At 41.2% G+C, this 26926-nt stretch overlaps 1 protein-coding gene across 2 annotated transcripts in view; it reads right to left on the reverse strand.

Annotated features, from left to right (window-relative positions):
- Positions 1-1912: 1912 nt before the first annotated feature.
- Positions 1913-26926, reverse strand: part of LOC129559483 (aldo-keto reductase family 1 member C3-like) — a 31940-nt gene continuing 6926 nt past the window's right edge. Inside the window, exons 2-9 of one of the 2 annotated variants that reach the window (XM_055431282.2) lie at positions 15433-15600; positions 15031-15147; positions 13410-13487; positions 12870-12992; positions 11963-12072; positions 10944-11109; positions 5131-5213; positions 1913-3078 (exon numbers count right to left, since the gene is read on the reverse strand). In XM_055431282.2, coding sequence (XP_055287257.2) covers positions 3036-3078; positions 5131-5213; positions 10944-11109; positions 11963-12072; positions 12870-12992; positions 13410-13487; positions 15031-15147; positions 15433-15600 — 888 coding nt within the window. In that variant the 3' untranslated portion in view covers positions 1913-3035. The remainder of the gene's footprint in view (positions 3079-5130; positions 5214-10943; positions 11110-11962; positions 12073-12869; positions 12993-13409; positions 13488-15030; positions 15148-15432; positions 15601-26926) is intronic. The other variant, XM_088844004.1, reaches the window with a different exon arrangement.

Below are 26926 nucleotides of genomic sequence, written 5' to 3' on the forward strand. Positions count from 1 at the left end.
TATTCACACTTACCACTCCCCTGACTTGAGCAGAGCCATCTTGATCTGTAAAGGGTGGCGGCTCAGCGCCCTGCTGCCTCCCTCAAAGCAGACTCATCACAGAAATCTTTATTTGCAATATTCTCCCCTACTTGGAGCTTGCCTGGAAACTGGTGTTCATTTCACTTAACTCTGAGCTTGAACTGAAGAGCAGGTGGAGTGGCTCATTGCACTTGCAGGGGGACTATATATATATGGGTTCAAGGCAGGGGAGTAAGGGTAGAAACACACACACAAGACCATGTAAAACCCTGATAGAATTGGAGTGTGGATTTGGGGGATACTGAACTGAAAGCATTCAAAAACAATCATAAATTTCCCAGAATCACAATGCCACTCATGGGCCAGGTAAATTGTTGACTCCAAAATGAACTGAGTTTCCCTTAGTTTCCTGTTGGACTGACCCCAGGACCAGGCACATGCCATGTCAGCTAGTGAAGGACAATCAAGATGTGGTAAATATACAAACAGTGGGTGTGCTGTGCTTTTCCAAGTACCCAGTCATGAACGCACAGAAGGAGAGAGAGAAAAGGCATACAATAAAGAAAGGTGAAACAACAAAGCTAAAAAAAGAGACAGAGAGGAAAAAAGAGAGAAAAACATGAGCCATGAAACTGTTTTTGTTACTGTTTAGTTGCTAAGTCAAGACCCCTCTATTGTGACCCCATGGACCCCACAGGTTTCTGTGCCCATGGTATTCTCCAGGCAAGAATACTGGAGTGGGCTGCCATTTTCTTTTCCAGTGGATCTTCCTGGATCAGGGATGCAACCCGTATCTCCTGCACTATCAGGCAGATTCTTTACAACTGCCCTACCTGGGAAGCCTAATCCAGGAAAGGCAGAAAAGAAATTGACACCAACTCTTCCTGAACAATCACAGGAGCCACACTTAGTGCACAGTGAATGTCACACACTCTCCTGGGGAGGAGCTCCAGGTGGGCAAGAGGACGCTGAGCTCAGCTCTCCCAGAAGCGCATTAGGGGGTCACATCTCCTGAAAATACACAACACAAGAAGGAAGCCTCCTCCACACCAAGACTGTAAAGAAACATGGAGCTGGGTAGGAAGGGAAGAGAAGCCGTCATATCAGGACTGAGCCCACAGGAGGGTCCAGACGAGGAAGACAAACAGGGGCTCAGGGGTCCTCCCTGGAGAGGCCCGTGCACATCACACACTGGGAACTGCAGCCCTAGGAAGACCCCGGGAGGTCTCAGCCCCTCAGCTGCTGTGTATCCAGGAGGACCCACAGGAGACCTGGGAACCTGACCCCTCTCCTGAGAAACGCACCCGCTTCTGCTCCTGGTACAGACTGAGGAGGCAGCCGGATATTATCCAGAACTTGGCCATTTTACTCGGCAGCCCATGTGCTCCCCAGTCCACAGATGTCCCCTCAGTGCCTCTGGATCCAGTTTACTCCCCCCAGGGTGCAGGCCACCCATGCTGTGCAGAGTGGGCAGTATGGCGTATAGAGCCAGCTCAGACCAGCAGGATGTCTGGACAGGCCAGGGTGGCCATGGGCTATGAGAGAGGGGCCTAAGGAGCAGTGTTCTGGAAATATCCTTCTCCATTTCTTTCACAGTAAAATCTTTAAAAGCCTATGTGTCAAGGACCCCCTGCCCCATGGGCTTTCTGACATCTTCAGCTCCTGTCTCCCCACATCACTAAACTCCACCCACATCAGCCAACTTGCTGGCCCTTAAATGTTCCATGAACACCCTTCCTTCCTGGAAAAAGCATTTTCTGTTTCAGAGACATGCAGGAAGCACTGTCTCTATGTTCAAGGCTCTTTTGTAGAAATGAAAAGTTGTGTGGGATGAAGGGTAGTTGGTGTCTCTGCCTAATTGATGTACAGAAACACAAAATGTTATGCAGAACTATCTCAACAGACACATACCCATTTCTAACAGCTAAATTCTCCTGATAACATTCACAGTCACATTCTCCACGAGACTAATGACTCAAGAATTTATTTCACTTATTGACATTTGTTGATGAAACAATGTCTTTCTAAAGAATGTTCAATAAAGTTTTGGTGAACGACCAATAAGTTCAGTTCAGTTCAGTTCAGTCGCTCAGTCGTGTCTGACTCTTTGTGACCCCATGAATCATGGCACGCAAGGCCTCCCTGTCCATCACCAACTCCCGGAGTTCACTCAAACTCATGTCCACAGAGTCGGTGATGCCATCCAGCCATCTCATTCTCTGTCGTCCCCTTCTGCTCCTGCCCCCAATCCCTCCCAGCATCAGACTCTTTTCCAGTGAGTCAATTCTGCGCATGAGGTGGCCAAAGTATTGGAGTTTCAGTTTTAGCATCAGTCCTTCCAATGAACACCCAGGATTGATCTCCTTTAGAATGGACTGGTTGGATCTCCTTGCAGTCCAAGGGACTCTCAGGAGTCTTCTCCAGCACCACAGTTCAAAAGCATCAATTCTTTGGCGATCAGCCTTCTTCACAATGAATGACCTCAAAATATGTAAGGATTCATCAAAATGCTAAGCATGGGCAGACAATTAAGAAATTACATAAATGAGTAAAATGTGCTGCTTTACAGGAAGCAAAATACAACACTCGATTTTTTAAAATCATTATTTTAGCTTACTGAGATACTTATGCTAAGTTTCAAAAGAAGTATACAACCTGTCAAATTAAGTTCATTTGTCTTTGTAAGTAAACAAATACACATATTTGTCTAGGAAAATCACAAGGTAAATATACCAAAGGTAAGTATTTTCAAATGGGTAAAGACAACTGATCTTTATTTTCTATCTATCCCTTCTATTTTCCAAGTTTTCTATATTTTGGAGGTATTATTTTAATGATCAGAAACAAGAGTTCTTACTTGAAGTCTTCATTGTTTCATAAACTTTTTAATTTTGAAAAAGGAAAGGCAAGCTTTCAAAAGTTCAGACACTTCATTAAGTACCCCCACCAAGTACAAAAGTCTTCACCACCCTAGACGCAAGAAATTCTTGAAGAATCTCAATGAGAGTTGAGAGTCAATATTCTTCAGAGAATGGATACTCAGGGTGACCAACACCACTGAAAGAGGAGGAGGAAGATTCATTTATTAAATCAGTCATATTGTCATAGAGCATTATTTTATGATGCTGTCAGGATGGGTTAAAAGTGTAAATCTACAAACACATCCCTCCTTCTCCCCCGACAAGCACACATGCAGATGCCTGGTCCATGTGCACATGGCACCTGCACGTCCAGTCCAAACATTCACGTGTAATATTCACTTCACAGACAGGTAATTTGACTCAGGTTACAATTTATATGAGACCACAAGACCTGGCAGTAACTGTAACAATCATTTCAGACACAGGTGAAACTTCTGCCCCTAGATGATGAAAAGGTTCAAGGAGAACAAATTAACTGCCCTTTTTCATACATGCATGGATAAGCAAATCAGCTCTCCAAAAATGCAGAGTGCCTGGAACTTGTCATCTATTGGAGAACTACCACAAGTACCTGAATAATCATACAGCTCAAAGTGGGATTATTCCTCTTTTAATTTATAATGTATTAAAACCCTTGTTACTCAGCAATTAGTATTACTGCTGTTTTCCTTTTTTCCATGTTTCTACTTTTCTTTCTGAATTTGTCCTTTTCAATTCATTAAAAACTGCACTCTGAATGATTCCAAGTGCCAGGAGCTGTGCTGTTGACCTGAGCTCACAAAGATGAGTAAGTCAAGGCATTCACAGCCTAATGAAGAAGAACATAGAATTATACTAAAGAGCCCCTAAGTACAGAAAAATAGCCTTCCACCTTTTCTTTTATCATGGCTTTTCTCAGATTCATGATACTGCTTTACAAGCAATAGGGAGAGTTTTGAGATCCATCATTGGAAATAAGATCTTTATTTTACCAATAGTTTGTATTCTCTTCTCTCTAAACTCCCTTCCAAATTTTCCCTGTTAGATCAGTCATATGTCTCTTCAGTCTTGACATCCTCCTGCAGTAATTAGGCAGCTGGAATCCCATGTTAGTGACTAAGTCAAAGTATAGGAGGTAGGGACTCCGCAGTGGATGGATCACTGATGAACAAATACCACACAGGTGTGAGTCTTTACTCAAAAAAGCAGAAGACCAAGACGATCTTACCTGGGTGTGTCCTGCTAAGGACACAGCAGTCACTCACTGGATGGTCAGTTCAGCTCATGATCTACTGATAATTCAGCTTTGTGAGATAACAAGGATGAGGATGTGGGGGTTATAACAGGGAAAAGGGGCCAATGAAGAGACCAATTTGAAAGAAATGGATGATGTTTTGGAGAAAAAATGCCCATTAGGGAGAAAATCCACCAGACACCTAGGGGACAAGGGTGGAAGCAGGTCCCCTGTGACTTCATAGCACAGATGCACATTGGATTTCATGGGACCATCCTTCATAGAAAACATCAACAATACATTTTGTAATTTTGTTAGGCATATTTATGCCTTCTTCCCAGGTGGCTCAGTGGTTGCGGATCCACCGGATAAGCAAGAGACCCGTGTTTGATCCCTAGGTTCGCAAGATCCACTGGAGAAGGAAATGGCAATCCACTCCAGTATTATTGCCTGGGAAATCCCAAGAACAGAGTTATAGAGCATGGGATGGTAGACAGGACTCACAGATTAAACAAAAACAAAGACATGAATGTAATGCATGATGGATTCATTATTATGTAGTTATTATCAATATAATTATTTTCCCCGATGTAAAAAGAATTAAAGATGAAACATGTTCACAAGTCCCTGAAAGAATACTGGAATGCAGACACTGTGCCTGTTTCCTGAGTCTCTCGGCCCTGAGAGGAGGTACACCAGGCACAGGGATCAGGGGCACAAAGTAGTGAATTCACTATGATGTGAACTCAGTATTTTATTGATGCACTGTTCTGGGCTCCAATCACATTTCTGTTGGTCAGAGATGAACCCCTAGAGGAAACCTCTGGTGTGAGGTCTGCAGGAAACCCCTGGTTTACTCCTATGCTGGAAATCAGGACTGTCTTCCAAGAATTAAGCTTTAAAAACCTTAGTTCCCCTACTGAACTGCCTGCTACAGAAAAGAACATATGTGTCAAACACCTGAAAGTCACTTACGGTAGAAATTCATAGTATCTTCTATTTCTGTTGAGGCCATCACTTGTTTTCATGTCTTCTGGACTCAGTTCAAAGTCAAACACCTGGAAGAAAGGAAAGAACCACAGTAACTCCCCCAAGAACTGGCCTCCCACTGGGGACTAGAGAACTGTCCCCCTGGATGGAGACAAGAAGAGGGGACAGGGAAGCCGTGTCTGTCCTCAGCTTCCAGGTGAACAAGCTGGGAGCCTCTGCTGAGTTCTCACCTCTCCTTCCCACACCTTCTCCTTCTCTGTCCATCTCACAAATGTTACAGTGCATCAGTCCCTTATCTTTCTAAGTGAAACACTTGAGACAGAAAACAAACAAATTAAAATCTTCTTTTACCAAGCACGGTCATTGGACACTCCAGACTCGATACTGAACCTGAGCTAACATTAGACTGACTAACTGCCCCAAACATGCCCTAAGAGTGACAGCATTCAGCTGAAGCAGTGTTGGAAGCAGGTTCCTCCATGAAAGCCTAATCAAGAATCTGATATCAAACGTACTCATTACCTATAATTGAATCTAAAAAACTTTATGTAAATGCCTTTGTGGAGAAAGTTATGAAAAATGTTTAAGACATTAGAGAACACCTAAATAATTAAAAATTCATATCATAATTTTGAAACGGAAAGCTCAATTTTATCAAGAAATTCTTTTTCTCCAAAGTGATCTAGTGTTTCAGTGCAACTTGAACCAAAGGCTTAAACACGTATTAACTTGTGGAATTCTGTAAAGTGATACTAAATTTGAAATAAGAAATAGCTAGTCAAAAGCAGTCAAGATAGCCTTAAAAAAGAAGAATATACCATTCTGAAAATCAAGACTTATTTTATACTTTTGTAACAGAGTACACAAAACTGGATAGTTAAATATAAAGGAGAGGCCAGAAATGTATTTATGAACATTTGATATATGACAGAGTTGGCAGTGAAAATCTGTGGAAAATGTGGACACTTAGATTTCCATTTAAATTAAAAAAAATAGGTAATAACTTTATATAATGTTAGAAAAACGGTTCCAAATGTATTTCAGAGCCAAATTTGAATGCAAACACCAAAACAACTTTTCAGGGGACCATGTAGTTGAGTTTTGACTTGGCCTGACTTGCATTGGGCAGTGAAATTTGCTAGAAGAAAGGATGAGTTAGTTCTTTTTTATATTTTAATTTTTTTCTTTTTTTTAAAATTTTTTTATAACCCTGTATCAGTTCAGTTCAGTTCAGTTGTTCAGTCGTTCAGTCACGTCCGACTCTCCGCGACCCCATGAATCACAGCACGCCAGGCCTCCCTGTCCATTACCAACTCCCGGAGTTCACTGAAACTCCTGTCCACAGAGTCGGCGATGCCATCCAAAAGACAGCAAAAGAGACACAGGTGTTTAGAACAATCTTTGGGACTCTGTGGAAGAGTGTGAGTGTGGGATGATATGGGAGACTGGCATTGAAACATGTATATTATCATATGTGAAATGAATCACCAGTCCAGATTCAACGCATGATACAGGGGAATTAGTTCTAAGCCTAGACATGAAGAGGATTTTTTCCTACTCCCTAGCTTGGGATCATAATGGGGAAATAAAAAGATGCTTGCTCCTTGGAAGAAAAGCTATGACAAACATAGACAGCTTCTTAAAAAGCAGAGACATCACTTTTCTGACAAAGGTCCGTCTAGGCAAAGCTATGGTTTTTCCAATAGTCATGTATGGATGTGAGTGGTGGACTATAAAGAAAGTTGAGCACCGAAGAATTGATGCTTTTGAACTGTGGTGTTGGAGAACACTCTTGAGAGTCCCTAGGACTGCAAGGAGATAAAACCAGTCAATCGTAAAGGAAATCATTCCTGACTATTCATTTGAAGGACTGATGCTGAAGCTGAAACTTCATTACTTTGGCCACCTGATGTGACGTACTGACTCATTGGAAAAGACCCTGGTGCTAGAAAAGATTGAAGGCAGGAGGAGAAGGGTACGACAGAGGATGAGATGGTTGGATGGCATCACCAACTCGATGGACATGAATTTGAGTAAGCTCCGGGAGTTGGTGATGGACAGGGAAGCCTGGCGTACTGCAGTCCTTAGGGTTGCAGAGTCAGACCCAACTGAGTAACTGAACTGACTGAGTGACTTGGGATCCTAGGGCTGTGCTGAGATAGTTGTCACAGTCTAGCCAAATATGTATGTAATATATACAGAGAAGTGTGCAGGCTCCTCTGACAAGAGTTACATCCACCCGGTAAAGCACGGAATTGCAAATGCACAAAAGAGCCAAGCCTAGAGGACAACAGCTTAGCTGAGTTCTGGATGATTTTCAAACCACAGAATCAAGAGATGCAGAAGTGATCTCTGCATTAAATCCTGAAACAGGGGAGAGGTTCCTGTACAGCTATGCTAAGGGTACAATTATGGTCTCCTACACAGAAATCAAAACACAGACAACTTAGCAATAATAAGCACAGTCAAGAACAGGAACTTTGCAACAGCAGAAACTCAAGGAGATTAAATGTTTGAAGTGAAACCTTACAGTATTCATGGAAATACAAAATAAAACCACAATTAATAGAGCTAATCAATGAATGTAAGAAAGTTGCAGGATATAAATTAACACAGATAAATCCCTTGATTCCTATACACTAACAACGAGAAAACAGAAAGAGAAATTAAAAAAACAATTCCATTCACCATTGTGAAGAAAAGAATAAAATACTTAGAAATAAATCTACCTAAAGAAATAAAAAAAACCTATATATAGAAAACTATAAAACACTGATGAAAGAAATCAAAGATGACACAAACAGATGGAGAAATATACCATGTTCATGGATCAGAAGAATCAATATAGTGAAAATGACTATACTATCCAAAGCAATTTATAGATTCAATGTGATCCTTATCAAGCTACCAACGGTATTTTTCACAGAGCTAGAAGAAATAATTTCACAATTTGTATGGAAATACAAAAAACCTCGAATAGCCAAAGCAATCTTAAGAAAGTAGAATGGAACTGGAGGAATCAACCTGTCTGACATCAGACTATACTACAAAGTTGCGGTCATCAAGACAGTATGGTACTGGCAAAAAGACAGAAATATAGATCAATGGAACAAAATAGAAAGCCCAGAGATAAATCCATGCACTTATGGACACCTTATCTTTGACAAAGGAGGCAAGAATATACAATGGAGAAAAGACAATCTCTTTAACAAGTGGTGCTGGGAAAACTGGTCAACCACTTGCAAAAGAATGAAACTAGAGCACTTTCTAACACCATACACAAAAATAACCTCAAAATGGATTAAAGATCCAAACATAAAACCAGAAACTGTAAAACTCTAAGAGGAAAACATAAGCAAAACCCTCTCTGACATAAATCACAGCAGGATCCTCCATGACCCACCTCCCAGAATATTGGAAATAAAAGCAAAACTAAAAAAATGGGAACTAATTAAAATTAAAAGCTTCTGCAAAGCAAAGGAAACTATAAGCAAGGTGAAAAGACAGCCTTCAGAATGGGATAGAATAATAGCAAATGAAGCAACTGACAAAGAATTAATCTCAAAAATATACAAGCAACACCTGAGGCTCAATTCCAGAAAAATAAACGACCCAATTTGAAAAAAAGGCCAAAGAACTAAACTGACATTTCTTCAAAAAAGACATACAGGTGGCTAAGAAACACATGAAATGATGCTCAACATCACTCATTATCAGAGAAATGCAAATCAAAACCACAATGAAGTACCATCTCACGCCAGTCAGAATGGCTGCTATCAAAAAGTCTACAAACAATAAATGCTGGAGAAGGTGTGGAGAAAAGGGAACCCTCTTACACTCTTGGTGGGAATGCAAACTGGTACAGCCACCATGGAGAACAGTGTGGCGATTCCTTAAAAATCTAGAAATAGAACTGCCATATGACCCAGCAATCACACTGCTAGGCATACACACTGAGGAAACCAGAATTGAAAGAATCACATGTACCCCAATATTCATCACAGCACTGTCAAAAATTGCCAGGACATGGAAGAAACCTAGATGTCCATCTGCAGATGAATGGATAAGAAAGCTGTGGTATATATACACAATGGAGTATTCAGTTCAGTTCAGTTCAGTTCAGTCGCTCAGTTGTGTCCGACTCTCCGCGACCCCATGAATCACAGCATGCCAGGCCTCCCTGTCCATCACCAACTCCCGGAGTTCACTCAAACTCATGTCCACAGAGTCGGTGATGCCATCCAGCCGTCTCATTCTCTGCCGTCCCCTTCTCCTCCCGCCCCCAACCTTTCCCAGCATCAGAGTCTTTTCCAGTGAGTCAACTCGTCGCATGAGGTGGCCAAAGTATTGGAGTTTCAGCTTTAGCATCAGTCCTTCCAATGAACACCCAGGATCGACCTCCTTTAGAATGGACTGGTTGGATCTCCTTGTAGTACAAGGGACTCTCAAGAGGCTTCTCCAATACCACAGTTCAAAAGCATCAATTCTTCGGTGATCAGCCTTCTTCACAGTCCAACTCTCACATCCAATGGAGTATTACTCAGCAATTAAAAAGAATACATTTGAATCAGTTCTAATGAGGTGGATGAAACTGGAGCCTATTATACAGAGTGAAGTAAGTCAGAAAGGAAAACACCAATTCAGTGCACTAATGCATATATATGGAATTTAGAAAGATGGTAATGATGACTCTACATGCGAGACAGCAAAAGAGACACAGATGTAAAGAATAATCTTTTGGATTCTCTGGGAGAATGCAAGGGTGGGATGATTTGAGAGAATAGCCTTGACACATGTATATTATCATTTGTGTAACAGATCACCAGTCCAGGTTCAACGCATGAGACGGGGTGCTCAGACCTGGTGCACTGGGATGACCCTGAGGGATGGGATGGAAAGTAGTGGGGGGGGGGTTCAGGATGGGGAACACATGTACACCCATGGCTGATTCATATCAATGTATGGCAAAAAACACTACAATATAGTACAGTGCTGCTGCTGCTGCTAAGTCACTTCAGTCGTGTCCGACTCTGTGTGACCCCATAGATGGAAGCCCACCAGGCTCCCCCATCCCTGGGATTCTCCAGGCAATTAGCCTCAAATTAAAATAAATGAATTAATTTAATTTTAAAAAGGAGGTTAAAAACACTGCCATAAATTTGTGCCTCCAAATTCACAATTTGATGATGTTAGAAAAGAAGTTTTTGAGAAATGTTTAGGACATAATTGTGGAGCCCTCATGAATGAGATTTAAAGAACATCATATTCATATAAGAGAACTGTGGGAGGTCTTTGCCCCCTTCACCATGTTAAGATACAAGGAGAAGCCTGTGACCTGGAGGAGGGCCCTCACCTGGCCACATGGGCACCCGACCTCAGACCTCCAGCTTCAGAACTGTGAGAAACAAATTTCCATTTTTTTCTCAGTCACTCAGTCTGTAGAATTTTGTTAAAACACACAAAACTGTCTAAAAAAAAATCACATAATGCAATTTCATCAATTGAGAACAAAGACAATAAGATATCATTTGTACAACGTGACAGAATAAATTGGAGACATAACACTGGAGTTAAAATCTCTGTTCTGTGTACAACCGTAACCCTCTCCAGCCATGCCAAGTCTCCTGTTATCACATCAGGTGGAGAAAACCACCAGGAATACACACAAGGTTTTCATACATGGGAAAGAGCAGGTAACCCATCTTGACTCAAGGAAAGTCTTGCGAGATGGACCTAAAATGACCCTAGTGAAGGATTTTCCCTAGGAGCCCTCTGCCTGCAGCCCCACTCATCATCACCTGTATGTTCTCTTTGACCCGCTTCTTGTTGAAACTCTTGGTCAGAACCACAGCCCCACGTTGTATCTGGTAGCAAAGGGCAACTAGAGCTGGGGTTTGCTTGTGCTTTTGGGCAATGGAAGAGAGAACTGGGTCCTCCAAGAGAATGGGATGGTTCAGGTTACCCCTGGAAGGAAATTCAGAAATGATGAGGAGCTGAGACTCATTTGTCTCAGTTTCTCAAACAGACCAAGAAGGTCCACTGTAGACAGGGCTTCTCAAATTGTGGACCATGGACCAACAGCATCAGCATCACTTGGGATCTTGTAAGAAATACAAATTCTATGGCTTAGCTGAAGACAAACTGAATCAGGACCTCAACTGTGTAACCTCCCATTCTGGGTTTACAGAGTTCTGCAGGTGATTCAGATCCATTATTGACTTGAGATTAGGACTGCCAAACTCATGGATTGTTCTTTAAATCTGAGAGGTTGTTTTTCTTCTATTATCAAGAGCATGAATAGAGAAACAGAAGAAGAAAAAATAAACAGGGATCATTTTAAAATTTCACTTTTCTAAGGTATTATTTGAGAAGTCTCAAAATAACAGATATTTATTTCACCATTATTCTACTGTAGATGTTTACAAAAATGGTTCATCAATATTTTTCTATCATGATTGATCTATGTGTTACATATTATCTTAATTTTATACATAAGGTAAGAGGCTTAGAACATCTATTTTTAGAAATGTGTTCCTTGGTTAATAAGTAAATCATGACACAATGTTGTGTCTCTGATCTCAACTGGGGGACTACATGTAGATTTTAATGCAGACATTTATTACTGATGAGTCGACAAGCTAATACCATGTGGAAAAACAGGCGGGGTGATGGGATGATAAAAGAGAAGAATTCATTCCATCCCTCCTTTCTCTTCCCTCTCCCTATGAGAACTATCTGAGTACTGTACAATGTAAACTATTTCATCAAAAATTGAATTTCAAGGACAATTCCAGTTGTCTTCAATAGGATTCAGTACCATTCTTTTACTCGTTGGGATCCCAGAGCACCAAAGGCAACAAGAACGATATCATGTGACTTGCAGAAAGCCAACAGTTTGCTCTGATTGAGATAAGGGTGACATTCTACCTCTAGAATGCCAAAGAGAAGAGTGTCAGATTATATGCAAAGGTAACATTAACAAGACAGAGAAAGATTAAAAGGTTAAAAACATGCTGAGGGAAAAACTGTAACATTAACTGGAAACTTGAAATATCAACAGCAAGAGTGAAATAGAGAAAAGTGTGTTTATATAGTTAATTTTATGATGGAAATGGATGGGAGAACAAGTCCAAGATTGAGTAATCAAAATATGGACTCTACATCTGAGTAAAAGTTTCAGAGTAAATATTTTATCTACTGATAATATTACCATGAACCTTTAACTTCACCCTCTAACCTAGGTGATTTTCATCATCCCCAGCACATTTTTTGTACTGTGCTCCCTGTTGAAGACCCATAAAGGAGGAGACCACCAAGACTAAGGATTTAGCCATCAAAACTCCACACAAATTCTTAAGCCAGTCTTACATGATTTGTCTTTTTCATTTACTTCTCATTCCATCTTTTCATGGTTTTCCTTCCTATACATGGTTTGCCACAAGGCACTTTCCCGTCCAATTTCTGGTCATGCTTTCATCTTAGAAAAATGCCTCCAGGTTCTACCCATAATTTACCTGGAAGCTTTCCCCACCTTTTCCACCCAAATTTATCAGTTAGGGATACCATTCTAGGTTCTATTCAGACCATCCAGACAGAGGCTCTGAGCTCTAGAATCATCTGTCCACAAAGGTCAGATGAACAGGAGGCGAGGAAAGACAAACATCAGGCTCCAGTGCAAGAAGGAGGTTCTGAAGAGCAGGAGGGAGAGGAGCCAAGAAGCTCACCTGGTTGCACACAGGCTTGTACTTGAGCCCCAGCTTGTTCAGGATCTTCTCCAGTTGCTTGTGGTTGAAATTGGACACTCCAATGGACTTGGTCAGCCCTGCATCCTTACACTTCTCCAGGGCCTGGGGAGGAAGGGGTGGTGAACAATTACATGGAATGATAGAGCAAGAATAAATGCTGAAAAACATCGGTAATCACCGTCATCCATCAAGAATTAGCATTGATTATCAAGAAGAAAAAAGTGGAAAAAAGTCATAACACAAGAAGAATTCTTGTCTCCTCCTTAGAAAAAACCCTAGAGAAGACATATCACATGGAAGGAAAGAGATACCTGTCTGCACTGTCCCATATTCTCCTCCTTCATTCCTCTCTGTGAACATTTCAGCAATGGTTTCCTCCCAACAACCTCAACATCACAACCCTTAGATCCATGAATTGCTGAGTTTGATGGTCCACAGCCCATTCTCACAGGTGGAAGAAATGAAGGATGTTCCCCCCTCTCCTGGCTCCTCCCCTGGTTCTCTCCTCCCTGGACTCACCTCCCACGTAAGACAGAGATCCACTGAGTCAAATATCAGTTTTCCATTTTCATCTTTTGGAAGTAATTCCTCCCCTGGCTGGAACAGAAGCAGGCATTTTAGAGATGTCACAAAATAATTTCCCAACATTTATCCAGGGTGACAGGCATCAGGAATTAAACATCCATGAGATAGGTTTACAACTTTCTAGATACTAATATCTGCCAAGTAATTTGTTTATGGAGTTGATGCTAAAGCTGAAACTGCAATACTTTGGCCACCTCATGTGACGAGTTGACTCACTGGAAAAGACTCTGATGCTGGGAAAGGTTGGGGGCGGGAGGAGAAGGGGACGACGGAGAATGAGATGGCTGGATGGCATCACCGACTCTGTGGACATGAGTTTGAGTGTACTCCGGGAGTTGGTGATGGACAGGGAGGCCTGGCGTGCTGTGATTCATGGGGTAGCGGAGAGTCGGACACGACTGAGCGACTGAACTGAACTGAACTGAACTGAAGCAATGTCTTTAGGAGGGAGGCTTATTCTAATCTCTTATACTTAATATATGTTGTAATAAATACGATTTTTCTAGGTCCTAAAAGTGACTCACAATGATTTCTGTGAATTTTGTCTGTTCCTTGTACTTGTCTATTTTGAAATGCCTCTCTTGAGCTAGAACTTGTAGTAAGTTACTTGGGTTTTATTTCCAGCATAAATATTGCAATCTCTTTCTTTTCCCTCTGAGGATCAGATGCCCTAGGGCAGGCATATGAACCACCAAGGCTCAAGTTAGGTGGATATGGAATGTGGAAGATCCAGACAAGCTATCAAATTCGTGACTGTGATCTTTGAACTGCCCCAAGGCCATATTTGCCACCAATGGAAAATGTTCAATAAACATAAAGCATACCATGAGTAAAGCCATGATAAGGGATAGAATGTAAAGTAATTAGCCTCCAATTAAAATAAACAAATTTAAAAAAAGAAGTTAGGAGACATTTCTGAAGAGTACTGCAACTCTTAAAATCTGTCTGTGACTGGGACTTGTCATCTACATAGTCCACTAAGCGATTCTACATCAGATAACGAGTTGATTTCTATAACTTGAAATCAGGAATTCTAAGTAAACTATTCTTATTGGCTAAGTGTAATTTACAAACATCATCCTGAAGATAGGCAAGAGTGTAGGCAAGGTCTTCCAAGGCCTTGTAAAGTTATGAGGTTTAGATGCACCCAGAGGGAGCACCACCAAATCTACTCAAATTAAAAGGATGAAAGACAAGATAAAGTCATCATGTTCAATGTAAGGCAGTGTCTTGCTCACCACAGCTGCACTTAACTCTTGGTTCATTAAATCCCCAGAGACTCAGGTGTCATAACCAGGACTGTGTGCAGAACGGGCTTATTTCTCAAGCTTTTCAGGCAGAAAAAATCAGATCATTTGATACCTTTCCCTGGGAGCCTTGTAAGGGATTCAAAGAAACCCAGTAAAAAGATGATCACAAATGATTATTTGGGGGATTCTACTCTAGTGCAATCCTCCCTTCAACCTACTAAGAAAAATCTTTATTCAACCATCCAAGCAAGTTGATGCACATTCTAACACAAGATACAAATTGATGTATCACACAAAGTTCTAACCTTCAGAGCCACTGGAATATGAATAATATAGAGATCAACATAGTCCAGTAGAAGATTTTTCAGTGATTTTTCCAAGGCTGGTCGGACCAACTCTGGTCGAAGGGAAGTTAACCAAAGCTGCAGAGATTAAAGAATGGAAGTTGTATTAATAACACTTTAGGTAAATTATTTTCCTTACCACTTGGCTTGTGGGATATTGCTTCCTTGATTAAGGATAGATCTGGGCTCATGGCATTAAAGCACCAACTCTTAACCACTGAACCACCAGGGAACTCTAATACTTCAGGAATGTATGTAAGAATAGTTCAGCAAACAATCCTTCAACGAACAATGATCCTATTAAATAATTGTCACATGGGCAAAATCACATGCACAAATGTGCATACACTCAACACAAAGCACCTTTGAGGTGTAGAATATGTCTTCTCTCTTCACAGTGCCATCTGCAATCTTGCTTCGAATGGCCTGGCCAACTTGCTCTTCATTTTGGTATGCATGTGCACAGTCGATATAGCGGAACCCAACCTCTATAGACAATTTGGTGATTTCCAGAGCTTCCCTCTTAGCAGCCTACATAAGCAACAAGGTAGAAGGTGAATATCTACATGATCAAGAGATTGCTAAGGTGCAAGGTTGATCTTCCTATGAATCAACATTTCTTTGTGCTTTTGGTTCATTCTGCAAGTGTTGTGATGAACTCATGACAGTTTCTCTGAATATCCTGGCCAGTGATTAACTGGGCACTAAGGAACTCTTCAATCTCAGATGGCCAGTGGTTGATCACAGGCCTCAGAGGACCCCAAGACAACCTCTAGTTTCAGTGATTTGCTGGAAGACCCAGAGGAGTCAGCATAAATTTGTAGTCATGGATAAGATTTATACTGTGAGATGTTTGAAGCAAAATCAACAAAGGTGTAAAATGCCTGGTAAAAGCATCAAGAGCCATGAGAAAGCTATTAAGACTTCTGTCTCCCAGTGAAGCCACACAGAATACACCAATTTAAAAGCATATATATAGAATAAAGTGATGTTTTCATATAAGTATACAATGCTAATGATTACCACAATCAACCTAGGCAACAGATCCATCACCTCACATACTTAAATTTAGGGTGCGTTTGTAAGAAAATTTAAGGTCTAGTCTCTACAAAATTTTAATATATAGCCCACTGTCTTTAACTATAGTCACTGTGCTACACATCAGGTGTTCAGATTTATTCACCTTAGGACTGAAAGTCTGTACCCTTGACGGACATCTTTTCGTTTTTCCAAGACTTGTCCCCAACTTCTGGTCACCATACCCTACTCTTTCTTCTATGAGTTTTACTTATTTAGATTCCACTTATAAGGAGATCATACAGTAATTGTCTTTCTGTTTATGGCTTATTACACTTAGCTTAATGTTCTCCCAGTTCATATGTTTGGTTGAAAATGACAGGATTAATTTTGTTTTTAATATTGAATAATATTCCATTTCTTTATATGTGATTCAGAAACGTTCCTGTTTCAAGGAAGTAGATAGTTTGTGTAGTTTCTCTCTGCTAGGGTTAGTCCTGGATTTTCTTAAATGCTTGGGTATTTGTGTGTATACCAAGGAATGAACCCAGTGAGCTTCAGTAACAGCCTGGACTCTTCCCTCCCCTCACCCCAATTTGTACTACAAAGTACTGTCTTCTGTTTCCAAATGTGTCTAATTATTTCCATCATTTTTATAGATGAAAAACATGAGACTCAAAGTTTAAGGACAAGTCCATTGTCACAACTACATACTATAAAAATAAGATGGATAACAAGTTTTCTGGTTTACAACATACAGACTTGTCCACTAGTTCTTCTTTTATACTCCAGTGCTGAAAACAATACTTAAATAAAAAGACATTACAAAACACAAAGATACATTACAAAACCTGACCTGTGAGATTGAATTTTATCACCTCAAATGATACTATAGTTCCCATCGGAAGAAGTTTCCAAGCAGAAACAGAAGCACAGGGCAAAACACAGCTGGAGTGTTTCTGCCCTAACACCTACCAGGCACCCCACAGTAGAAAAACAATTTTCTCCCATTATTTTTCAGTCACTTCATCTTCAGGACCTTCCACCTAAAAACTTCTCTGGGTCACATCTTTTTGGAAGGAGGAAAGAGTTCTTGAACTAATAAAATGTACAGAGAAACCCCACCATTGCAATCATCCTTAAAGCAAAGTAGCTGTCAGTCAGTGTTCTCCACAGCCGAGCCGAGCCTCTTCTGCCAAGCTGGGGAAGAGACGGAAACTAGAGGGGAACTCAGAGTAATCTGCAGGTGAGCACAGCTTCAGACCCTGATGAAGAGTGGAGACTGGATGCTCTCTCCCCTTTCACAGGGTGTGGTTCTAGCCTGGTTAGTGGAACCACGTGACCCTCCCAGAGTCACACAGGATCTCAGTGCTTGACAACCCAAGTCCCTTCTGCTCATGTCACATCCACTACTATTTATATCTCAACCCACAACCACTACTGTTACCTCTGGAGTAGCATAGGTTCCAAATCCAAGGACAGGAATGAAGTGGCCATCATTAAGCTTCACCTTCTGGCTTTTGGGATCTATTGCCTGTTGTTCCTCTGAGTAAGCAGATTGATTTTTTCTTCTGCCTTCAGAGGTTATAAATAACAAGAGGATAACCTCCAGCTGCACTGTCCAATGTTAGCAGATGCATTATAGGAGAAGTGTGATTAAACTAATGCCCATGGAATCAGAGAGTTGCCTTGTTTGATTTTTTTTAATCAGTATAATCTAAAGTATTATATATAGTGAGATTGGCTGAGCAATTAATGACCATTACTTAAACTAGAAATTTCCACACACCATAAACTAGAAATTTCCACACACCAATCTTTTTATTTTCTATTATAGGCCCAATCTCAATCAAACATAAACTGAAATAACTATCTTACAGTACAAACAGCACAGATACATCACAAAATGTAAAAGTGATAACAGCATTTTTGAAAATGTTATCCCTTAATAAAGAATCAAAACTTCAAATGAAAGTAAATTTTCCTTCTTACATTTCCCACCAGCAAAATTACTTTGCTTTACAGACCTGACAGTGGTGAAATCCTGAACAGGATACCTAAACCAGACATTTTGGAAAAGTCTTTATTGGAGGTTAATTATTAATAGCTTTAGGATACCATGTGCAGTGGTCAAAGAGACTCTGAGTGTTTCTATGTTGTAGTTAGTTATATAATTTTTAGAGTATGCTTGCTTTCCAGGTGGCCCTAGTGGTAAAGAACCTGCCTACCAATGTAGGAGATGTAAAGTTTCGATCACTGGTTTCAATCCCTGTGTTGGGAAGATACCCTGAAGGAGGGCATGGCAACCCACTCCAGTATTCTTGCCTGGAGAATCCCATGAACAGAGGAGCCTGGCAGGCTACATTCCATGTGGTTGCAAAGAGTAAGATGGGACTAAAACTGCTTAGCACACACCCAGAGTACTTTCATAATGTAACTGATACATACTTTACATAACTGACTAACTTGTTGAACATTATTCATAAAAGAAAACCCAATAAACTACATGCATGTTAGTTGCTCAGTCGTGTCCGACTCTTTGCAACACCATGGATTGTAGCCCACCAGACTCCTCCATCCATGGGATTTTCTAGGTAAAACTTCTGGAATAGTTTGCTATTTCCTTCGCCAGGGGATCTTCCTGACCCAGGGATCAAACCCGAGTCTCCTGCATAAGCTACATAAATTATAACAAATTTGGAAAGAGTAAGGGAAATTGTGATGCACTGATATATGGGGATGTGGTGAAGTTAAATAAAATTTAACATATATAGTGATATCAGCAAAATGGTGAAGTTGCAAAATGGTGAATTCTCCCTTGGAAAGGCAAGAAATGAAAGAGAAAGCAACTGAAAATCCTCTTAAGTTCTCTGGAAAAGAGTCAAAGATCTACAGCAACAAAGTGAACACACAATTAGGAAAAATCCAGAATAGAATGGTAGGAAATTTCATCTTGTATTACTCACCTGTACCCTCCTCCTGCCTGGGACAGTGCAGTCTTGATCAGCCCCCAGTTTCTTCCCTCAATCCAGAGAGATCAGAGAAAACCAATTGTGCAATGTTCCAACCAGCTTGGGGGCTGCCTGGGGACTGGTGTCTGTTCCACTTAACTCTAAGTTTAACCTGAAGGGCAGCTGGAATGGCTATTGCAGCTGCAGGGGAATTATACAGAGCCAAGGACAAAGGAATAAGGATGGAGCCACAGACTAGACCATATACTGATAAAACCCTGAGTAGAACTGGGCCGTATATTTGGGAGCCATAGGGCATTCAACAACAGTCATAAATTCATCAGAAAGCCACCCACAGGCCAGGCAAGATGCTGACTCAGAAATGAACTGAGTCACGCTTAGCTTTCCTGTTGGGGTGCAACAAGGGCAAGGATAATGCCAGGCAAACTAGTGAAAGCCAGTCAGGACAAGGAACAAGATCTACCAACAGTGAGTATTTGCCTGCAAGGTCTGGGGCTCTGACAGTGTGCCAGGGCTGCAAAAAAGGCACGGCCGCCCGCACCAGGGGCTGTTCCAGCATACCTCCCTCCAGCTCTGCCACCCTCTGGGGCAAAGGTTCCAGAGTGGGAGAGGAGGGTGCACACTTACAAGGGGTGGAACCAGTCTGGACCTAACCCTCAGAGCTCTCCTCCAGTGTCCTGGGGCCTGCCTGGCCCAGTAGGGTGGGGACAGCCACTGAGCACAAGAGAAGCCTTTGCTCACACTGGGTTCTGGCTCTAGTCTGCCGCTCCCCCTCCCACCGGGGTGACAGTTGCCAGCACACCTTGGGAAGGGGTGACCCTGCCCTCCTCAGCTCATCTCTGCCCCAAAGCCTCTGGGCACACAGACTGCACAGGGACACGTCCACACAAGGACAGCCCCACAAAACCAGGACAGGTAACTTTTTCACCTAATTTCATAGAGACACCTCTGTCTCTATGTTAAGCAAAATGAGAAGACAGAGGAATCTGTTTCAAATGAAACCCTGAAAAAACAAACCTGAAAAATATCTGCTAATAAGATAGCTATTAATAATTTACCAGAATTCAGAACAGTAATAAGAATGTTATTCTAACTAGGAAATAGAACATACTAACATTCACATGATAGGGGTCCCAGAAGGAGAAGAGAGAGGAAAGGGGGTGCAAAATGTATGTGGTGAAATTATGGGTAAAAACTTTCTGAGCCTGGGACTATCCTGGTTGTCCAGTGGTGAGGATTCTATGCTTCCACTGCAGGGGGCACAAGTTCTGAAACTGGTAGGGGAACTACTTAGCAAAGGAGATTAAAACCATGAAATGGGGATGTTTCTGGATTACTTGGGTCACCCTGGTGTAATCACAAAGTCCTTATACGTGGGACCTGGGAGGGGTGTAGTCAAAGAGAAGGTGGGAAGAAAGGAGCATTAGATAAGAGACTCAAAGACAATATGCTCTGTCTCTGAGATGGTTGGAGAGTCTACAATACCAAGAATGGAGTGTTCTTCTGTTGTTCAGTCCCTCAGTGGTGTCCAACTCTACCATAGCATGGACTGCAGCACTCCAGACACTTCTACCCTTCACTGTCTCCCAAAGTTTGCTCAAACTCATGCCCATCGAGTTGGTGATACCATCTAACCATCTCATCCTCTGTCACCATCTTCTCCTCCTTTTATAATCATTCCCACCATCAGGGTCTATTCCAATGAGTTGTGTCTTCTGGTCAGATGACCAAAGTATTGGAGCTTCAGCTTCAGCATCAGTCCTTCCAATGAATATTCAGCTTCGATTTCCTTTAGGATTGACTGGTTTGATCCCATTGTTGTCTCAACGGGACTCTCAAGAGCTTTCTCTGGCACCATAGTTTGAAAACATCAATTCTTCCACATTCAGCCTTCTTTATGGTCCAACTCTCACATATGTACATGACTACTGGAAAAACCAAAGCTTTGACTATACAGAACTTTGTAGCAAAAATGATATCTCTCTTTTTTAATATGCTGCCTAGGTTTGTAATAGTTTTTCTTCCAAGGAACTTTTAATTTTATGGCTAAGGTCAGCATCCTCAGTGATTTTGGAGCCCAAGAAAATAAAATCTGTCACTGTTTCCTTTGTTTCCCTATCTATTAGCCATGAAGTGATGGGACCAGATGTCATGATGTTGGTGTTTTGAATGTTGAGCTTCAAGTTGGCTTTTTAACTCTCCTCTTTCACCTTCATCAAAAGGCTCTTTAGTTCCTCTTCCCTTTCTGCCATAAGGGTGGCATCATCTGCATACATGCGGTTATTGATATTTCTCCCCAAATCATGTTTCCAGCTTGTGATTCATCCAGCTTGGCATTTTGCATGATGTATTCGGCATATAATATAGATAAGCGTGGTGACAATATACAGCCTTGATGTGCCTCTTTCCCAACTTTGAACCAGTCTATCATTCCATATCCAATTCTAACAGTTGCTTCTTGACCTGCATACAGGTTTCTCAGGAGGCAAGTAAGGTGGTTTAGTATTGTCAACTCTTTAAGATGTATTCACAATTTGTTGTGATCCATACTGTCAAAGGCATGAGCCTCATCAATAAAGCAGAAGTAAATGTTTTTCAGGAATTCTTTTTTTTCAATATATTCTTTTTATAATTAATTAATTAATTTATTTATTTTAATTACTTTACACTATTGTATTCGTTTTGCCATACATTGACGTGAATCTGCCCCAGGTGTACACGTGTTCCCCATCTTGAACCCCCCTCTCACCTCCCTCCCCATCCCATCCCTCTGGTTCATCCCAGTACACCAGCCTCGAGCATCCTTTATCATGCATTGAACCAGGACTGGCGATTCGTTTCACGTATGATAATATGCATGATTCAATGCCACTCTCCCAAATCATCCCACCCTCGCCCTCTCCCACAGAGTCCAAAAGACTGTTGTATACTTCTGTGTCTCTTTTGCTATCTCGTATACAGGGTTATCGCTATACAGGGTTATCTTTCTAAATTCCATATATATGTGTTATTATATTGTATTGGTGTTTTTCTTTCTGGCTTTCTTCACTCTGTATAATCGGTTCCAGTTTCATCCACCTCATTAGAACTGATTCAAATGTATTCTTTTTAACTGCTGAGTAATACTCAATTGTGCATATGTACCACAACTTTCTTATCCATTCATCTACAGATGGACATCTAGGTTGCTTCCATGTCCTGGCTATTATAAACAGTGCTGCAATGAACATTGGAGTACATGTGTCTCTTTCAGTTCTGATTTCCTTGGTGTGTATGCCCAGGAGTGCGATTGCTGGGTCGTATGGCAGTTCTATTCCAGTTTTTAAAGGAATCTCCACACCGTTCTCCATAGTGGTTTTACTAGTTTGCATTCCCACCAACAGTGTAAGAGGGTTCCCTTTTCTCCACACCTTCTCCAGCATTTATTGCTTGTAGACTTTTGGATGGGCTTCCCTGGTGGCTCAGAGGTTAAAGCGTCTGCCTCCAATGTGGGACACCCGGGTTCGATCCCTGGGTCGGGAAGATACCCTGGAGAAGGAAACGGTAACCCACTCCAGTATTCTTACCTGGAGAATCCCATGGACGGAGAAGCCTGGTAGGCTACAGTCCATGGGGTCGCATAGAGTCGGACACTACTGAGCGATGGAATGGAATGGAAACTTTTGGATAGCAGCCATTCTGACTGGCGTGAAATGGTACCTCACTGTGGTTTTGATTTGCATTTCTCTGATTATGAGGGATGTTGAGCATCTTTTCATGTGTTTATTAGCCATCTGTATGTCTTCTTTGGAGAAATGTATGTTTAGTACTTTGGCCCATTTTTCTATAGGGTCGTTTATTTTTTTTGGAACTGAGCTGCAGTAGTTGCTTATATACTTTTGAGATTAATCCTTTGTCAGTTGCTTCATTTGCTATTATTTTCTCCCATTCTGAAGGCTGTCTTTTCACCTTGCTTACAGTTTGCTTTGCTGTGCAGAAGCTTTTAAGTTTTTATCCAACCAGTCCATTCTAAAGGAGATCAACCCTGTGTTTTCATTGGAAGGACTGATGCTAAAGCTGAAACTCCAATACTTTGGCCACCTCATGCGAAGAGTTGACTCATTGGAAAGGACTCTGATGCTGGGTGGGATTGGGGGCGGAAGGAGAAGGGGATGACAGAGAATGAGATGGCTTGATGGCATCACCAACTCGATGGACATGAGTTTGAGTGAACTCCGGGAGTTGGTGATGGACAGGGAGGCCTGGCGTGCTGTGATTCATGGGGTCGCAAAGAGTCGGACACGACTGAGAGACTGAAATGAACTAAACTGAACTGAGGTCCCATTTGTTTATTTTTGCTTTTATTTCCAGTATTCTGGGAATGGGTCATGGAGGACCCTGTTGTGATTTATGTCAGAGAGTGTTTTGCCTATGTTCTCCTCTAGGTGTTTTATATTTTCTGGTCTTACATTTAGCTCTTTAATCCATTTTGAGTTTATTTTTGTGTATGATGTTGGGGAGTGTTCTAGTTTCATTCTTTTACAAGTGGTTGACCAGTTTTCCCAGCACCACTTGTTAAAGAGATTGTCTTTTCTCCATTGAATATTCTTGTCTCCCTTTTCAAAGATAAGGTGTCCATAGTTGCATGGATTTATCTCTGGGCTTTCTATTTTGTTCCGTTGATCTATATTTCTGTCTTTATGCCAGTACCATACCGTCTTGATGACTGTGGCTTTGTAGTAGAGCCTGAAGTCCGGCAGGTTGATTCCCCCAGTTCCATTCTTCTTTCTCAAGATTGCTTTGGCTATTCGAGGTTTTCTGCATTTCCATACGAATTGTGAAATTATTTCTTCTAGCTCTGTGAAAAATACTGTTGGTAGCTTGATAGAGATTGCATTGAACTTATAAATTACTTTGGGTAATATATTCATTTTCACAATATTTATTCTTCCAATCCATGAACACGGTATATTTCTCCATCTATTATTGCCCTCTCTGATTTCTTTCACCAGTGTTTTATAGTCTTCTATATATATGTCTTTTGTTTCTATAGGGCTTTCCTGGTAGCTCAGATGGTAAAGAGTCTGACTACAATGCAGGAGACTTGGGTTCGATCCCTGGGTTGGAAAGATTCCCTGGAGAAAGAAAGAGCAACCCACTCCAGTATTCTTCCCTGGAAAATTCCATGGACCAAGGAGCCTTGTAGGCTACAGTCCATGGGGTTACAAAGAGTCAGACACGACTACGCAACTTCACTTTCACATATATAGGTCTTTTGTTTCTTTAGGTAGATATATTCCTAAGTATTTTATTCTTTTCATTGCAACAGTGAATGTAATTGTTTCCTTAATTTCTCTTTCTATTTTCTCATTATTAGTGTATAGGAATGCAAGGGATTTCTGTGTGTTGATTTTATATCCTGCAACTTTACTATATTCATTGATTCAGTTCAGTTCAGTTCAGTCGCTCAGTCGTGTCCAACTCTCCGCGACCCCATGAATCACAGCACGCCAGGCCTCCCTGTCCATCACCAACTCCCGGAGTTCACTCAAACTCATGTCCACAGAGTCGGTGATGCCATCCAGCCATCTCATTCTCTGTTGTCCCCTTCTCCTCCCGCCCCCAACCTTTCCCAGTATCAGAGTCTTTTCCAATGAGTCAACTCGTCGCATGAGGTGGCAAAGTATTGCAGTTTCAGCTTTAGCATCAGTCCTTCCAATGAACACCCAGCATTGATCTCCTTTCATTGATTAGCTCTAGTGATTTTCTGGTAGAGTCTTTAAGGTTTTCTGTGTAGAAGATCATGTCATCTGCAAACAGTGAGAGTTTTACTTCTTCTTTTCCAATTTGGATTCCTTTTATGTCTTTTTCTGCTCTGATTGCTGTAGCCAAAACTTCCAAAACTATGTTGAATAGTAGTGGTGAGAGTGGTCACACTTGTCTTGTTCCTGACTTTAGGGGAAATGCTTTCAATTTTTCACGATTGAGGATAATATTTGCTGTGGGTTTGTCATATATAGCTTTTATTATGTTGAGGTATGTCCCTTCTTCCCGCCTTCTGGAGGGTTTTTATCATAAATGGATATTGAATTTTGTCAAAGTCTTTCTCTGCATCTATTGAGGTAATCATATGGTTTTTATTTTTCATTTTGTTAATATGGTTTATTACATTGATTGATTTGAAGAATCCTTGCATCCCTGGGATAAAGCCCACTTGGTCATGATGCATGATCTTTTTAATGTGTTGTTGGATTCTGATTGCTAGAATTTTGTTAAGGATTTTTTCATCTGTCTTCATCAGTGATATTGGCGTGTAGTTTTCTTTTTTTGAGGCATCTTTGTCAGGTTTTGCTACTAGGGTGATGTGGCCTCATAGAATAAGTTTGGAAATTTGCCTTCCTATGCAATTTTCTGGAAGAGTTTGAGTAGGATAGGTGTTAGCTCTTCTCTAAATTTCTGGTAGAATTCAGCTGTGAAGCCGTCTGGACCTGGGCTTTTGTTTGCTGGAAGATTCTTGATTACAGTTTCAATTTCTGTGCTTGTGATGGGTCTGTTAAATTTTTCTATTTCTTCCTGGTTTAGTTTTGGAAAGTTGTACTTTTCGAAGAATTTGTCCATTTCTTCCAAGTTATTCATTTTATTGGCATATAATTGCTGATAGTAGTCTCTTAATGATCCTTTGTATTTCTGCGTTGTCTGTTGTGATCTCTCCATTTTCATTTCTAATTTTATTGATTTGGTTTTTCTCCCTTTGTTTCTTGATGAGGCTGGCTAGTAGTTTGTCAATTTTATTTACACTCTCAAAGAACCAGCTTTTGACTCTGTTGATTTTTGCTATGGTCTCTTTTGTTTCTTTTGCATTTATTTCTGCCCTAATTTTTAAGATTTCTTTCCTTCTCCTCCCCCTTGGGTTCTTCATTTCTTCCTTTTCTAGTTGCTTTAGGTGTAGAGTTAGGTTATTTAGTTGACTTTTTTCTTGTTTCTTGAGGTATGCCTGTAGTGCTATGAAGCTTCCCATTACACTGTTTGTACACTGTCCCACAGGTTTTGGGTTGTTGTGTTTTCATTTTAATTCATTTCTATGCATGGGAGAAATATCAATAACCTCAGATATGCAGATGACATTATCCTTATGGCAGAAAGTGAAGAGGAACTCAAAAGCCTTTTGATGAAAGTGAAAGAGGAGAGTGAAAAGGTTGGCTTGAAGCTCAACATTCAGAAAACAAAGATCATGGCATCTGGTCCCATCACTTCATGGGAAATAGAAAAACAGTGGAAATAGTGTCAGACTTTATTTTTTTGGGCTCCAAAATCACTGGGGATGCTGATTGCAGCCATGAAATTAAAAGACATTTACTCCTTGGAAGGAAAGATATGACCAACCTTGATAGTATATTTAAAAGCAGAGACATCATTTTGCCAACAAAGGTCCGTCTAGTCAAGGCTATGTTTTTTCCCGTGGTCATGTATGGATGTGAGAATTGGACTGTGAAGAAGGCTGATCGCCGAAGAATTGATGCTTTTGAACTGTGGTGTTGGAGAAGACTCTTGAGAGTCCCTTGGACTGCAAGGAGCTCCAACCAGTCCATTCTAAAGATCAATCCTGGGTGTTCATTGGAAGGACTGATGCTAAAGCTGAAACTCCAATACTTTGGTCACCTCATGCAATGAGTTGACTCACTGGAAAAGACTCTGATGCTGGGAAAGATTGGGGGCGGGAGAAGGGGAGGACAGAGAATGAGATGGCTGGATGGCATCACCCATTCTGTGGACGAGTTTGGGTGAACTCCGGGAGTTGGTGATGGACAGGGAGGCCTGGCGTGCTGTGATTCATGGGGTCGCAGAGAGTCGGACACGACTGAGCGACTGAACTGAACTGAACTGAACTG

Source organism: Moschus berezovskii, chromosome 15 (assembly GCF_049115385.1).
Source record: "Moschus berezovskii isolate FMDL1 chromosome 15, NW_MosBer_1.0, whole genome shotgun sequence".
NCBI classification, from domain to species: domain Eukaryota; kingdom Metazoa; phylum Chordata; class Mammalia; order Artiodactyla; family Moschidae; genus Moschus; species Moschus berezovskii.